This window comes from Cannabis sativa, chromosome 2, assembly GCF_029168945.1.
Source record: "Cannabis sativa cultivar Pink pepper isolate KNU-18-1 chromosome 2, ASM2916894v1, whole genome shotgun sequence".
In the NCBI taxonomy this organism is placed as follows: domain Eukaryota; kingdom Viridiplantae; phylum Streptophyta; class Magnoliopsida; order Rosales; family Cannabaceae; genus Cannabis; species Cannabis sativa.
Window position 1 is genome coordinate 6225854 of NC_083602.1, and position 17432 is coordinate 6243285.

Below are 17432 nucleotides of genomic sequence, written 5' to 3' on the forward strand. Positions count from 1 at the left end.
CAAAGAAAGAAGAAGAAGATTGAGAAGAAGGAGAAGAAGGCAACTTCCAAAGAAAGGATTTGAGCTCACCACTCATTTCTCTTGCTCTCCACTTCATTTTGTATCATTTTCTTCTCTCTAATTTGCTCTTTAACTCCATGAACAATTTATTTTCTGGTTTGTTGTTTTTAATTTCAGCTATGAACTAAACTCTTTGGCATTTGGGTGGTTATAAACCCTTGTATGGACTAGTGTTTTGATTTTGCAATGATGAAGTAATCTTGTCTTAGTTCAATTAGTTGTGATGAAATGTTGATTGAATGTTAATTTTTGGCCATTTTTAACATTTACCAAGCTAGATCTTACTTTGAAAAGCAAGACCTAGTTGAACCCCTCTAATTGATGCATGATTTTTTACCTTTTCTTTTAGGTATTAATTAGTAGTGAAATAAGAATATTTTACTACCGTGCATAACTAAAGATTTGATGCTTTATTAGGCTATTTGTAGTCTAATCTGATGTAGGAATGCATTGTTGAGATTATGAATGGTTTATTGTAAGTTTTGGAAAAAGCTTGCTGGTTTTTTGGAAATCTGTTAACTCTGCCAGGATTGCTGAGTCATTGCTGGGTCATTACTGTATCAACTGGGACATACAAGTGAAAATTAATCACCCAAGTCTATTTTCCAAATATGAAATTACCACCACTTTAATCACTTTTAGCTTCTTATTTTTTAGTTTATTTAGTTTAAAAAATTAGTTCTCAAGTTTAGAATCAAGGCTATAAATTTTTATTTGTGAATTAATGTGTGATTTTATTTTATTTTTATTTGAAATTCTTGGAATTGCTCTTAGTTGATTTTGCATTATTTAGTAAAAAGTCCCTGTGGAGACGAACTTTGATTACTTATCATTGTATTACTTGTTTGTGATTGTGTACACTTGCGCAATTATAAAGCAATATAATTTTCACAACAAGTTTTTGGCGCCGTTGCCGGGGACTTTTAGTTCTAAATTTTGTTTTATCAACTAATTGACATTCTAAGAATTTTTGTGCTTTTAATCTTGCTGGTTTGTCTTTGAAATCTCAGGTATCTATAGTGTATGAACCAACAAGAGGACTTTGAACTTGGTCCTATTGATCCCGAGATTGAACGCACATTCTGAAGAAGAAGAAGGGTTCAAAAGGCTAAGGGCCGAGACATCATGGCTGATGATGATGATGATGATGATGATGATGATGATAAGGGCTATACGAGAGTATGCAGCCCCCATGTTTAATGAGCTCAATCCAGGCATTGTGAGGCCTGAAATACAAGCACCGCATTTTGAGCTCAAGCCAGTGATGTTTCAAATGCTCCAAACCGTGGGGCAATTCAGCGGGATGCCAACTAGAGATCCTCACCTCCATCTCCGTTCATTCTTGGAGGTGAGTGATTCTTTCAAGATCCAAGGAGTAAGTGAAGAGGTGTTAAGGTTGAAGCTATTCCCATTCTCACTGCGAGACCGAGCTAGATCATGGCTCAACACTTTGCCTCCTGATTCTGTTACCAATTGGAATGACCTGCCTGAGAAGTTTCTGAGGAAATACTTTCCTCCTACTAGAAATGCAAAATTCAGAAGTGAGATCATGTCTTTTCAGCAACTTGAAGATGAGTCTACAAGTGATGCATAGGAGAGGTTTAAGGAACTTTTGCGAAAGTGTCCACATCATGGCATTCCACATTGTATTCAGATGGAGACTTTTTATAATGGCTTGAATGCAGCTTCTCGAATGGTGTTAGATGCATCGGCCAATGGTGCTATTTTGTCGAAGTCTTACAATGAAGCATTTGAGATTTTGGAGACCATTGCAAGTAACAACTACCAATGGTCCAACACAAGAGCTCCAACAAGTAGAAAAGTGGTGGGAGTCCTTGAGGTAGATGCAATAACGGCTTTGACAACTCAAATGGCTTCCATGACGAATGTTTTGAAGAATTTGAGTATTGGGAACTCTAAAAATATTCAACCAGCTGCTGCCATTCAAAGTGATAATGTCTCATGTGTGTTTTGTGGAGAAGGGCATGCGTTTGAGAAGTGTCCATCTAATCCGGAGTCCGTTTGTTACATGGGAAATTAGAATTTTAATAGAAACAATGGGGCATTCTCAAATTCTTACAATCAAGCATGGAAGAATCATCCTAATTTTTCTTGGGGGGTCCAGGAGCAAGCTCAAGCACCGCACCAGCCCAAGGAAGACAAGCATATCCACCGGGTTTTTCACAACAACCGCGACATTCACAACATGCCCAAAATTCCCAACCAAGCTCTTTGGAGAGTCTAATGCGGGATTATATGGCCAAAAATGATGCGGTGATACAAAGTCAAGTTGCCTCTCTTCGAAACTTAGAGTTGCAACTTGGACATTTGGCCAATGAATTAAAAGCTAGGCCGCAAGGTTCTTTGCCTAGTGACACGGAGAATCCAAGGAGGGATGGGAAGGAGCAATGCAACGCCATTCAGCTAAGGAGTGGCAAGAATCTGAAAAATTCTGAGGAGGAAATAAAGGGTAGTGGGGAGCCCACTTCAATCCAAACTAACGAAAAATTGAGTAACAAAACTGTCCAGGAATTTGCTGATACCAGACCAGTTGATATAGCAAAGGGTCAGCAACCTGACAGTCAGCTCCGCACCAGTATGTTCTAGTCCTAAACCACCCCTTCCATTTCCTCAAAGATTTCGAAAACAGCAGCAAGATGGGCAATTCAGGAAGTTTTTGGATGTGTTGAAACAGCTCCATATCAATATTCCCTTGGTAGAAGCGCTAGAGCAAATGCCAAATTATGTCAAGTTCTTAAAAGATATTTTGACAAAGAAAAGGAGGCTTGGCGAGTTTGAAACGGTCGCTTTGACCGAGAGCTGTAGCGCCATGTTGAAAAGTAAGATTCTACCGAAGTTGAAGGATCCGGGTAGTTTTACAATTTCGATTTCTATTGGGGGACGGGATGTTGGAAGAGCTCTTTGTGATTTGGGAGCTAGTATTAATCTCATGCCCATGTCTATTTTCAAGAAGTTGGAAATTGGAGAAGCAAGGCCAACCACCATCACTTTGCAATTAGCGGATCGTTCCATGGCTCATCCAGATGGAAAAATTGAAGATGTTTTGGTACAAGTAGATAAGTTCATCTTTCCGGCGGACTTCATTATTCTTGACTATGAGGAAGATAGGGAAGTTCCAATCATTTTAGGGAGGCCATTTCTTGCCACGGGAAGGACTTTGATAGATGTTGAAAAAGGAGAGCTCACCATGAGAGCTCAAGATGAGCAAGCCACATTTAAAGTTTTCCATCCCATACGTGCTCCGGATGCAATAGGAGAATGCTTAGCAATTGGAGATATGGATCCTAACATGGTTGAGGAGTCCAAATTTAAAGTTGGTAAGAAGGAGAGAAAGAAGATTCTCCTTAAAGAAATTGCTAAGGATCACGAGGCACAAGAAAGCAAAAACAAAGCATCATTTGACTCTAAAAAACCACCCAAAAAGAAGAGAAAAAAAAAGAAGCTTAGTAAAAAATTTCGGTCTCAAATGTATGAAGTTGGGCAATAAGTGATTTTTTCCAACTCTTTAACGAAGGCTACTCATGGACGACTAGATTCAAGATGTGATGGATCTTTCATGGTGGTGAGAGTATACCCCGATGGGGTGGTGGAACTTCGTGATGCACTTTTAAGAAGAAAATTCTTAGTGAAAGGCCAAGGAGTGAAGTTTGGGGGTGGAGAGGTCAACCGAGAAAAGACCTCTATCTCTTTGAAGAATGTTTAAGACTTGTAATTTGGGGGTGCCAAAAAAAAAGAAAAAAGTTTGAATTGAAAAAAAAGAATGAAAAGAAAAAAAAAAATCTCAATGAAGGCACCCCTAGAAAAAAAAAAAAAAGCAAAAGAAAAAATATATATATAGAAAAAAAAAGAAAAATATATATATGTATTATATTATATTTAGTTATGAATAAATGTCATGGTGAAATTGAGAAAGTGTTTCTTTTCTTTGTGCAGAGAATCAAGTGAAGAAGGTTGTGGAAGTGAAGGAATTTTAAATTGGGCAAAAGAATTAAGTTTGGGGTGGAAGAGATATGCCCAGTTGCTATAGCAATGGCTTAGCAATTTTATTTGGCAGCAAAGGTGTTTTGATATTGGGCTTATCAAAGGAGTTGTTGGGTTGAAAACAATAAGAACATTTGATTGAAAATTTGTTGAATGGAGAAATCATTGGGTGCAATTCTTTTTACTCAGTCCAATCATTTGGGCTGATGTACTTTAGTTGACCAATGTACTCAAAATACCAAATAAAGCAAACATAGGTTAATCACTGGTGCTTTAATCTTTTAGTCTTTATTCAACTGGGCCCCCTCACTATTCACCCAGCCCACTTAGTTCAGCCCAATGTTTAGAACCCTAACACATTCATCATCATCTTCTTCACTTCCCTTCACCAACCGAACCAGCAACTCCACCTGAAGCCCTCATCATCCAACTCAACCCGCACTTGACTCCGTTCACCTCGTCAACCCAGCAATCTTCTTGTCGACTCAACCTCCGATTCATCAACTCAGCCACTCACTATCACCACTTCGCCCAAATCCATCATCCATACGATTCCCTGCATCAACCGAACTCCCCTTCAACTAAGCTTCAGCAACCACGAGTCCCAACGTTCGCCGTCCACCTGAAATCACCTTCACCATCACGTTCATCTTTTAGCAACAACCCACCCGAGCTTCCATTCAACGCACAAAACTACCAGCTTCGTTCAACCACCAGAAGTAGCCTTTGTCATCATCATTTCCATTCATTCTTGCTAGCTGATCCATCACAACAAATTCCCACTGGTTTGTCAAGAATAAACTGCTAATTTTTTGTTTATTTCGATTTGTTCTTGGCTGCCGAGTAGTAAGTGGAGGTGTGTGGGTGTGTTAAATTTGATAACTTTGCTAAGTGGAGTTTTGAATTGGTTCTGAAACTATCAGTGACAAATTTATCATGGCTGCCAAGTAGTGATGGATCTAATTTGAGTACTATTGATATTGTAAGGGTATTTGGTGTGATGTTGGGAGTTACTTGCCGTGGCTGATTATATTGTAAAATTCTTGGTGTGATATTGGAAGCTTGGTGTGATTAGAAGTGTGAGTTTGGTGTGTGGATAGAATTTAATATGTATATTTTGTGAGAATGTGCAATCCTAGTAGTTGGGTTGAGTGTGAGTGACTCTTGAAGTTGGTGAAGTGTGCTGAAATAGTTGGAGTAGTTTTAAAATTATGGTTGTGATCTTGGATAGATTGGAGTGGTGGTAGAAAAAAATTAGTAGTGTGGTGTTGGACAAATTTTAAAAAGAGAAAAGAAGAGGGGAATTTCTTTGTGGCTGTGTAGTCTTCAACCAAAGAAAAATGCCTAACATTCAAGAGGGTGACGCCACGCATTTGTTGTGGCTGCCAAGTTCCCACAGATTCCCTCAGCAAGTTCTAGACCCGTGGGGTGGACCATCAGCTTCGAATACGGAGGAGCCCCACGAGGACTCCGAGTAGAGGGAGTTTTCTCATACCTAAGCTATTTTATATTTTCTATTATGTGTCGTTTTTTTTTAGTTTGTATTGTGCTACTTGTGTATTGTCTTTTGTGTTTGGAACTTTCATTTTATGTCGTTTATGTGGTTGTTAGTTTGACATTGAGAGATTTATGAGTTTTCAGTGGCCTATTGTTCTGCTCGATGATGATACTTTTCCGCTCATTCCATTATTGTTGCCGCCTAATTTTATTTGTTGCCTTGTCATGCTGAATTGTTGGATATTATGGATGTTTCTCTTTAGTCTCTCCTCACTAGTTTATACTTTTATTTTTCTGCCATACTTTGCATTTCTCATACGAGTACTTCACATGTAATTTTAGCATCTAGAATTGGTTAGTGAATCTCCTTAAAGCGAAATCCTAGCTAGACTTGTCCCTTAGAAATGATTTAGGCCATCCTTGGACGTTTGAGCTTTTCTAACCTTCTCTATAAAATCAATTTTTCCCTAGTCACCCAAGTTTGAGCCGTTTAGCCTATTCTTGTTGCCCAACCCGATCATACATATCACGTCAATCCTAATTTGCATTTCTTCATATGTCCTAACTTAATTGCTCACTTGTAGAGATGGAAATTTATACCGCGGGGATGGGTAATTGCGGGGACCCGCCCTTAATGGGGTGGGGATTCCCCGTCTTGATGGTTAATGGGGCGGTGGTGGGGGACAATTTCAATACCCGAAGCGGGGATGGGGCGGGGGCAGGGATAATATTATCCGCGCCATATCCGACCCCGTTATAGATATATATAATTTCTTTTTTATTCTTAACATATACATAGTATATATATCATTGATAATCAAAATTATATATCATATGGTTAAATTATGAAGATATAATGACGATAGTGAACTGATGATCATTGTGGATTACATGTGTAAATATGTTTTCTTCTCGATTCTTAATTTCATCTTTGTTTACTTTTTAATTTGTTGGGAGGCTTGAGAGGTATGAGACTATGATCCTATACTTGGGTTATGATTTTTTTGATTTTTTTTTTCAAACTTTGAGACATATTTAGTTTTTATTTTCTACTAGGTTATGCTTTTTTTTAGGTAGGTTTATCTTTTATCTTCTATGAATTATGAATGCATAAAAAATATTTGTGAGAATATTGGTTTAATTTATTTTTTTCAATTATTTTAAATTATTTTTTTTCATTTTACCTTCATGGATACCCGATGGGTTCCCATAACCGATGGGTATTCCCCTACCCCGAATCCGTTGGTTATTAGACGGGGATGGGGCGGGGATGGGGGTATAAATAGGCAGCAGGGATGGGGGCGGGGATTGCGTTCCCCGTACATCAACCGCCCAATTTCCATCTCTACTCACTTGTCAAGAGCCAAGTTTCACATTAAGTTTGGGGTGAGTGCGGTGAGTGTAATTTGTGGCGAGCTAATTCAAGATTATACTTTTAGTTAGGGCTGTACATCGGTCGGTTTAGTCGGTTTATACTATATATTTTCCAACCCAACATAAAGATCGGGTTATAAAATTCTGCATGCAAACTGCCCAATTTAAAAAAAAAAAATTCTGTACCCGACCGACGGGTTGGGCGGGTTGGGCGGGTTAACCCGCCCAAACCGAATTAGGATTTTTTTTTTTTTTTTCAGATTCAACTAAAATAAAAATTAATAACATTAAATACATAATATTCCAAATCTAAATTCAATTTAGGGATTGGGTTTTTTTTAATATATATTATATATTATATAATATATATAAAAAAAAACTGAAAATCGGGTTAAATCGGTTTGGGCGGGTTCATTGGGCGGTTTGGGTCAAAATTCAACCCACCCAATTTACAGATTGGGCGGTTTAGAATTTTGTCAAGTTATGTCGGTTTGTATTTTTTTTCGGTTTTGTCGGTTTGGTTTAGTCGGGTTATTCGGGTTGGGCGGTTTACGAAAATTTCTGTACAGCCCTACTTTTAGTCACATTGGGGACAATGTTGGGTTGTAAGTTTGGGGTGGGGGAATTAGCTCACAAGGTATATTAGTATGCATTTTTAATTAACTTTTTCTTGCTATATATAAGTATAATATAGTAATAAATTCCTTTTTAACATATAAAAAAAATCAGCAAAGAAAAAGAAAAAAAAATACATATATTTATATACTTGCAACTATGTTTGGGGTGTTCCACCCATTTTAGTTTTTTTTTTTTTTAAAAAAAGAATAAACATAGCAAGAGAAGTCAATTTTAATATCAAGTACTTGTGAGTATTGAATTAGGGAAGTGGGTCAAAAGAAAAAAAAAAATTATGGAAGAGGCGCGGTTTTTGGCAAGTGAAGTGGTTAGGTGTTGAGCTAGCTTAAATACATCCTTTACCATACCCTAACCCAAGCCTAACATTACAAGCTTAGTAAAGTCCTATTGATCAAGGGGATAAGTTTAGACTACATTAGTGGAGAGGAGTGCACTAATCCAACTTATGGAGCTTAAATGAATGAAAAAAAAAAAAAATTAAGGTAGTTGTAGAAAGTTCAAAGTTTAGGTGGGATATACTTGTATAAATTGTTGATTAGGTGACTTTTGGGAAATATTAATGTTATCCAATGACAAAAACTTTAAAGGGGCAGCATATAAAGTTACGGCAAGCAATTTCCTATTCCATTTAATTCCAATTTTTTCTGAGAGCTTCAATGTTCGCTAGGCCAACTTTAATTTCTATGAAATCTCTTATTTGTCTTGTATGTTGAGTCTTTGTGTAAAAATTTGTTGTTGTGTTTTATTTTGTTTATTTTGTGTTGTCATTGCTCGAGGAAGAGCAAGATTCTAAGTTTGGGGTGTTGATAACTCTAAGATTTAGAGTTATTTTTATATCTTTAAGCTTGAATTTTAATGTGAATTGTGAAGCAATTAATGTATATATTATGTAATTGTGTTTAGTTTGTTGTGTCTTTGTAATAAATGGAAGTGTGTGTATTAGTAAGTGTTAAATAGACTTATGTTATTGTTTTTATGTGTTTTAAGCAGAAAAAAAATACAAGAATAGGTATTTGGAAATATTTGGGACAAGGAGAAAAAGGAGCAGAAAAATGCTTATTGCTGACTGGCATTGCTATAGCAATCATCGCGTAGCAATTTGTCAGCCCAGTAAGTTTATTTTGGCAGATAGTCCAGCTGGCTTTAATGAAGAAAGAAAGGAGCTGAGGTGGCGGAATTTGGCTATTGACTCAACAAACATGTGGAAAATGAAGGACAAGTGGGTGATGACTTGGATTTCCAATTAGGGTAAACTTTGGTACCCTAATTGGGGAGCAAAAAGAAAAGAGGAGGACATTAGAAGAGTGGTGGCTGCACTTTGAAAGGGAGAGTACGAAAAACTTACAGCAGCAAAAAGAAATTAAGTACAGAGAAAAAGAGTACAAAGAAAGAAGAAGAAGATTGAGAAGAAGGAGAAGAAGGCAACTTCCAAATAAAGGATTTGAGCTCACCACTCATTTCTCTTGCTCTCCACTTCATTTTGTATCATTTTCTTCTCTCTAATTTGCTCTTTAACTCCATGAACAATTTATTTTCTGGTTTGTTGTTTTTAATTTCAGCTATGAACTAAACTCTTTGGGATTTGGGTGGTTATAAACCCTTGTATGGACTAGTGTTTTGATTTTGTAATGATGAAGTAATCTTGTCTTAGTTCAATTAGTTGTGATGAAATGTTGATTGAATGTTAATTTTTGGCCATTTTTAACATTTACCAAGCTAGATATTACTTGGAAAAGCAAGACCTAGTTGAACCCCTCTAATTGATGCATGATTTTTTACCTTTTCTTTTAGGTATTAATTAGTAGTGACATAGGAATATTTTGCTACCGTGCATAACTAAAGATTTGATGCTTTATTAGGCTATTTGTAGTCTAATCTGATGTAGGAATGCATTGTTGAGATTATGAATGGTTTATTGCAAGTTTTGGAAAAAGCTTGCTGGTTTTTTGGAAATCTGTTAACTCTGCCAGGATTGCTGAGTCATTGCTATATCAACTGGGACATACAAGTGGAAATTAATCACCCAAGTCTATTTTCCAAATCTGAAATTACCACCACTTTAATCACTTTTAGCTTCTTATTTTTTAGTTTATTTAGTTTAAAAAATTAGTTCTCAAGTTTAGAATCAAGGCTATAAATTTTTCTTGTGAATTAATGTGTGATTTTATTTTATTTTTATTTGAAATTCTTGGAATTGCTCTTAGTTGATTTTGCATTATTTAGTAAAAAGTCCCTGTGGAGACGAACTTTGATTACTTATCATTGTATTACTTGTTTGTGATTGTGTACACTTGCGCAATTATAAAGCAATATAATTTTCACAACAAAGGATATCATCGTTTCACTTCTAAATTCCTATAGAAATTATAGACTCCATATTTATGTTAGCGCTCCCACTCAATTATACTATCATGTTCCCAAAATGTACGTATCACCTTGACCCAAAAGTAGGCTTAACTAACAAATCAAATAACATGTATAATACTCTTGAGATCGAACCTAACCATATCAGGATTAAGATCATTTGATCTAGGATCAATAGGTGATATTGAATTGAATAGATATTACGGTAAATTTTAACAAATCTAATCAAAGTTCAATATCGGTCCCTTCCGATGTATACTCCATACATCCGATACTGGTAAACTTTGCCAATGCCCTGGAAAGGACATAACACTTATCCAAGGTGTAAGAATACCTATCGCTGACTATATCATGCTAGTCTAAATCCAGTGTACTGACAAATCAGGGAATAAACTTTCGAACATATAATTAAGATTATATTTTACTGTGCTGACAACACTATAATCATTAACAAATTTATATGTTCTGGACTTAAATAGAATTCATACATTATATGTATATAATCATGAAATAAATCATGTGAACCATGCAACATAAAAATGTTATTTCTGATCTTTATTAATAAGTAAATCTAATTATATTGAAATGAGTTTTATTTAGGGCACAAAACCCAACAGTTAGTTCCTTGAACTGACACTAGTATAACTACATCAGGCTTGTGATATACAATAAAAGGGAATCTATTTATACATAAGTCAAAAATTTTGTATTTTTTACTTTATTAATAAATCTTATATCTACGCGTAGCCCGTAAACAAGTAACAATCTGTAAAAATTGTTGATACCACATATAAAAACTTTGTATTTTTCTTTTTTTTTTGCAGTACTTTAGCTCTTTACTGCTTTGCTGGTCTATAGTTATAAAATTTTAATTTGTAACTACAGAATAATTATTTTAGTATCAAATTTATTCTTCTGTAATTAATTAATTAATTTATAATTATAAAATACAAAATTTCACTCCTATTTTAAAAAAAAAATAATTAATGACAAATATATATATATATATACTAGTTGAATGTACGTGCCGAGCCACGTATTGCTAGTTTTATTTAAGATTTTGGTCTTTTTAAGATTTTAAATGTATTTTATTTTTAAATATTACAAATTTTTTGTTTGAAAAAATTAAATATTTATATTTGAAATATTATTTAATAATGTATTAAAAATAATATTAGTGTAATTATAAAATTGTAAATAAATTTATTATTGGAGTAGTAGATTATTCTATTTAGTTCTTTTTTTAACATAGCATTGTAGTATAAATTTATATCTATAAATATTCTGTTAAAAAATAAATAAAAAAAAATATTAATATTCTCCCAAGATAAGTTTGTTAGAGAGATATGTGGCTAAGATGATTTTTTTAATTTAAAAAGAGATTATTAATATTTAAAAGATTGTTTAATTTTTTGGGTTTAATTATTAGGTTTATTTGTTAACGGGAGATCAAACCTAATCGTTAAATTTAACAGAATATTCTTTTATTTTTAAGTATATTCTGTTAAACCAAGAATTGCCGTTAGATAGACACTTTTAATATATAAAGATATATAAAAAGCAAGAAAACATATGTAAAAAAAAAAACAATAAAAAACTAATTAGTTAAGCTTAGGATAGGATTATGACTAGGGGTGGGCATCCGATCCAATACAACATTTTTTTCTTCATCCGATCCAATCCAATTAGTAATTGGATTTGAAAAATCATCATCCGATCCAATCTAATTAGACCTCAAAATCCAATCTAATCCAATCCAATTACTAATTGAATCGGATCGGTTTTTTAATTGGATATCCAATTACACACCTAAATTTTAATATTAACTTAAAAATATGAAGAAAAATACGTAAAAACTAAGTATCACCTTTTATTTCATAAACATACTACTCTTACTAGTGTAATATAGCCAAAAGTTTTAAATAATTAAGACAACAACATTTCTAAGTAATAAAATAGAACAAAATATCAAAAAAATAAATACACAAAAAAATCAAGTATTACAAATTTAACATACAAAATAATTCTAATAAAAATTTAATAAATATATATTATATTTTTTAATATTTTTTATTATATAAATAATTTTTTAATATATATAAATGTTATTGGATTGGATCGGTTTTTAATTAGATTTTGAGATTGACATCCAATAACCGATCCAATCCAATTAGAATCTAACTTTTAGCATCCAATCTAATTGTAATTGGATATCCAACTTTTTGTAATTGGATTGGATTGGATCGGTTCGGTTCAATTGGATTAAATTGGATGATGCCCACCCCTAATTATGACTATGATCCTTTGGAAATAAGCTTCTTATAATATTTTGGCTTGATGAACATCTTGTGATTTTTGTTGTTGATGTTGTTGGGCATAGTAGCACTAGTAGTAGTAGTAGTATTAGGGTTTTGGATTCCATAAAGAATGGAGCCCATATAATAAGATCCTATTAGAAAACAGAGATACACATTAATAATGGAGTGGTTGATCTTCTCCCTCGACAAAACCACATACTCATCAATCCACCAATCAATCTTACCCACCTTCTTCCTCCTTATACTCTCCATACGCCTCATCCCCAAAACCAATTTTCCCATATCATCAACATCCATCTTCATCCTCATCTTCTTCATATTATTACTCATCCTCATCACCAAATTCAAAACCACCTTACTCTTTTTCTCAATTACAATATCTTTCAAATCCACTACTGATTTTCCAATCTCCACGCCATAACAAGTACGTAGAGCGTTCCCTAGGGTAGTGATGTCGGTGCCGACAAGGAGGACTCTAGGATGGTTGAAAAAGGCATTGAGTAGTTTAGGAAAGAGACGAGAATCATCATCACGGTATTCTGGGAGTGGTATGTTGTGGTAGATTATAGAGTAAGATCCAATGGAGAGGGAGATGAGATCGTAGGGGGAATTAGGGGGACGATCCTCTTCCCTTTCGGCGTGAAGGCCCACCAAAATGGTGCGGTTGCCTGAGTTTGAAGCCTCGGCGGTGTTTGGCGGAGATTTACGAGCCTCTTTTAGCCATCTTGCAAGAGTCTTTGTGGAGTCAGTGACTAAGGTTGTCACTTGCCGACCCTCTACGTAGATGGTGTAAGGCCAAGAATCAGAATAATAGTGATGGGCTACCATTATTAGTATGTTATATGTTATGTTATAAGAACTACTTATGTTAATCTCTCTAACTTAACAAATATTATTATTGTTAGTATTGTTAAATAGTGTCGAATTCGAATAGCTAGTTAGTATGATCCAAGCACTTATTTATATATATTGATCACAATCCTATTCCTATCATGAATTATATTTCTATTTTCTTACTTAATATTTTAAACTTAATTTCAAATAAAAGATATTATTTATCCTTAAGACCCATTTGGTATGCAGGACTGTTAGAAGTCTGGATAACTAATCCAGTTAATCTCATCTGTCTAGGATTATTTATCCTATCCAGCAATGTGGGATAAATAATCTAATGCAGGTGAGATTTTTTTTTTTATCGTTTTTTTAATTTAAATTTTATTAATATATTTTAAATTTAATAAGAATTTAAAGGAAATAATTATCACACATTTATTTATACATTTTTTTTTTATCAAAAACTTATTCATTAAAATTAGTGAAAATGTATAATTTTGAATTATAATACATAAGTTTTTAAAATTTAGAATATTATTAATTAAATAATAGTTACTTAAATTGATTTTAAGAAAAAAATATGACAATAAAATTATATATTATTTTTAAATTACTAAAAAATTTATATAAATATTTTAAAAAATTAATATTTATATTAAATTAGTGATTAAATTAGTGTTTAAGATAAACAATTTTATATTATTCAAGTATTTTTATTTTACTATTTTAATTATTTATTAAATAAAAAATATGACAAAATATTTTATTATATATTTATGATATATTCTTAATTATATATTGTTGCTCCTAAAATCGCCCAATGTACGTGGACCAGTCAAGAGGGGACACGTGGATCAAATTACTTGGGAAGAACTGCTAAGTCTTTTTATGACACCAGGAAGCGTTATTCGCATGGGTCCCGGAGGATATACCCGGAGTACAAGGTACTCCCGGAAGCGAGCATAGCTTGAAGGCACTCCGGGATATGTCAGGTCTCTCCCGAGAAATCAAGTCGCATTTAATGCTGCATGGGAGGAAGCGTGTTGGGACTGTAACACGCAATAAAGTCTGACGGCACAACCCCCAAACAGCAGCGCTACAGTAATGATCATTTAAGTCTAGCGACGGCTACCCTGCGAAGAGTCACGTCAATCATAAGACGAAAAGGACATTCTCCATAAAAGCCCTACAGCACCTAAGGATTTGACCATGCATCATCCATGGTATATTCATCGGAAATGCCCAACTTTATGGATACTTACAGATACATGTGTAAGAACAATTCTAGGGATTACCCCACCAAAACACTATAAATACCCCCTCAAAGCTCACTTAAGGGGGTCGGAGAATCTTGGTTGCTCAAGAGCAAGAAGAGAAAAAACTCACCAAGAACATTCTTTGTATTAAAGAGAGAAACATTCTCCCAAGTGTAGAATCTGTATTAAAGATATCCATTAATAGCAGTGGCTCGTGGACTAAGGCTCATTAACGCCCCAACCACGTAAAAAGTCTTCATCTCGCTTTCTTACAGCTCATTATTATAATCATATTTTACTAGTTGCCGAAAACCTCGGTCAACATTTTGGTGCTTTCATTGAGAGCTGAGGAAAGCTGCTTCACAACAAGCATTTAACTTCACGATAATGGTGGAGACAAGAGCTACACGTCACCCTCGCCCTCTAGAAGACGCTCAAGATCCCAATGAAGAGGATGTAGCCTCAAGGGCAGCAGAGGAGTCCGAGGAAGAAGTTCCAGATGAAAACCACGAGGAGCACCTCGACGAGTACGCTTACGATGATGGAAGCTACCAAGAGCTGGTGCTCCTCAGACAAAAAGCTATCGATCACGAAGCTGAGATCGAAGCTCAGAAAGTGCAAAATCAAAAGATGCATGAGGTGATGCTAGCCATGCAGAAAGCCATGGAAGCAGCTGGCATTCACGTGCATCCCAAGGCAATGGCCGCTGGACTCGACGGGGAGCCAGCTACGTCTTCGCCTAATTCCCGGCGGAAAGGCCCGGGGAACCTAGCCCTATAAGGCACCCTGCTGAGGAAAACCAAGCAAAAAACCCTACTTCTGCCCCTGGTCGAAAGAAAAAGGCGCAGGATCCGCGAAAGGTCCGCTCAGATTTCCCTAAGGGGAAAGGTCCGCAGAGGGGCAAGCCCCAAAGAGGGAGTCTTGGCCCTCAGGATCGAGGGGACCGGAAAAGCGTTTCCGTGCACCAGGAACCAGGGGGTAGAGGAAGAGGAGGACAGAGATGTCCACCCATTGATCTGAGAAATCAAATCAATGGGAATCAAGGTGACCTCCGGGATCACCTTGACCAAAGAAGATACAGACCCGTAGTCTCCTCGGGTACTGTGAACGAAGGAATTATGGCAGAGCTTGCCATACTTCGAAAAGATATTGCCCGAGTCTCCCAGAGGCAGAAGGGAGACGACTCCGACTCGGACAGTGAGGACCGGGAGCCTTGTGCCAAGCATATCCTGGAGGCGGAGCTCCCTAAAAACTTCAAGATGCCCGAAATGGCGGCATATACTGGGAACTCCGACCCCAGTGATCACTTGTCACGATTCAACCGAGTCATGACAGTCATGCGGGTCAGCAATGACGCCAAATGCCTATGCTTCCCCCTCACTCTGAGCGGTACGGCAGAGGAATGGTTCAAGAAACTGGAACCAGGATCGGTGGGATGTTGGAACAAACTCCAAACCAACTTCCGGAGACAATTTGTCGCCGCCAGGAAGGTCAATTTGGAGGTTAGTGCCTTGACCAACATCAAGCAACTACCCACCGAGACCTTGAAGAATTACATCAAGAGGTTCCGAGAGGAAGCCTCGAAGACCAAGAAGGTCGACGACGGACAACAGCTTGCGCTTCTCCAAGCAGGAATCCGCACTGGGACTCCCTTCTGGAACGAATTACAGCAAGAAGGCGCTGCTAGCCTTCAGGACTTCCAGAAGCGAGTCCAAAAATATATTAACCTCGAAGAAGCCCAGATCGTGGCTTATGGAGGCTATTATCCCACCGGGATAGCGGGATACATGCCAGGAGTATCGCCCTCGGGTACTGTCCCGACCGCGACCCCTCCGATTAGTGGCATACAGTTTTCTGCTACTCCCGGATACAGCCAAGGCCAAGCTCTGCCCCCGGCATCTTCCCATTACGGCAATCCGTCCGGGGTGAATGGACGGGTTCCTTCACAGGCTGTCCCAACCGCTAGCTTAACAGGCCCTACCCAAGGGTCTAGAAGCAAGAGGTCTTCCAAGGGCAGCACCCGAACGGGAGAGAAGCGCCAAAAGAAGGGGTACACACCCCAATACACCCAGTACACAGAGCTCACGGACTCTCAGGAACGTGTCTATTTTGCCACAAGGCAGAATACGCATTACCGGAGACCCCAGCCATTGTACAGGGACAGCTCCCGGAGAGATCCGAGTAAAAGGTGCGAATATCACAACGACATTGGCCACAGCACCAACGAGTGTAAAAATCTCAAAGATGAGATTGAGAATCTGATCCGTTTGGGCCACCTCTATGAGTGGATCAAGAATAGGTTACCCCACCTTAACCCGGGGCAGGTGGCAGGGGGCATGCCTTCGGGAACACCAGGGGGTACAGCAGGAGCATTGCCTCCAGCTGCTCCCGCAGGTGACGCCCAGCATATACCCGGACTACCGCCCCGGCCTAATGGACGGGTAGCCATGATCTCCGGAGGTCCCCATATCGGAGGAAACACTCGAAAGGAGCGGAAGAGATATGCCGAGGCCGCAAGGCACAGTGAGGTGTGGGAGGTCACTCAACTCCCAGCTCAAAGGCCTCGGCTAATGGACCAGCCCATAACGTTCACGGAAGAAGACGCCAAGACGGTGCGTTTTCCTCATCACGACCCGCTGGTCATAGAGACCCCCATTGCAAATAAAGTAGTGGCTAGGGTCCTGATTGATAATGGAAGTTCCGTGAACTTGCTCTTCAAAGAGGCCTTCACTGCGATAGGGTTGACCGACCGGGACCTCTCTCCTAGCGGATCGCAGCTCACAGGGTTTAACGGGACAACTCTAATCCCGATGGGAAAAGTCAGGCTCCCAGTTACCCTGTGCCCGGATACTCCCCAGAGCACGTTCAAGTATTGCACCTTCGTGGTAGTAGACTGTCCAACAGCCTACAACGCAATCTTAGGCCGACCGGCCCTCGTCGACTTTGGTGCAATAACTTCTATCCGACACCTATGCCTAAAATTTCCTACCCAGGAAGCCGGAGTCGGAACGGTGAGGGGAAATCAAGGAGAGGCCAGGCAATGTTACAACGTTGCCACCTACTTGCCAGTGCTCATGGTCCGAGGGCCCCC

At 37.5% G+C, this 17432-nt stretch overlaps 1 protein-coding gene and 1 non-coding gene across 2 annotated transcripts; one reads left to right on the forward strand and one right to left on the reverse strand.

The window, feature by feature from the left end:
- Positions 1–1591: 1591 nt before the first annotated feature.
- LOC133035220 (small nucleolar RNA R71) lies at positions 1592–1698 on the reverse strand. The gene has a single exon (XR_009686500.1). It is a non-coding gene; the product is annotated as a small nucleolar RNA R71 (small nucleolar RNA).
- Positions 1699–2316: 618 nt separating this feature from the next.
- Positions 2317–3568, forward strand: LOC133034089 (uncharacterized). Its single transcript, XM_061109109.1, has 2 exons — positions 2317–2656; positions 2781–3568. Exons 1-2 carry the CDS (start codon positions 2317–2319, stop codon positions 3566–3568), a joined length of 1128 nt encoding a protein of 375 aa, XP_060965092.1.
- The last annotated feature ends 13864 nt before the right edge of the window (positions 3569–17432 follow it).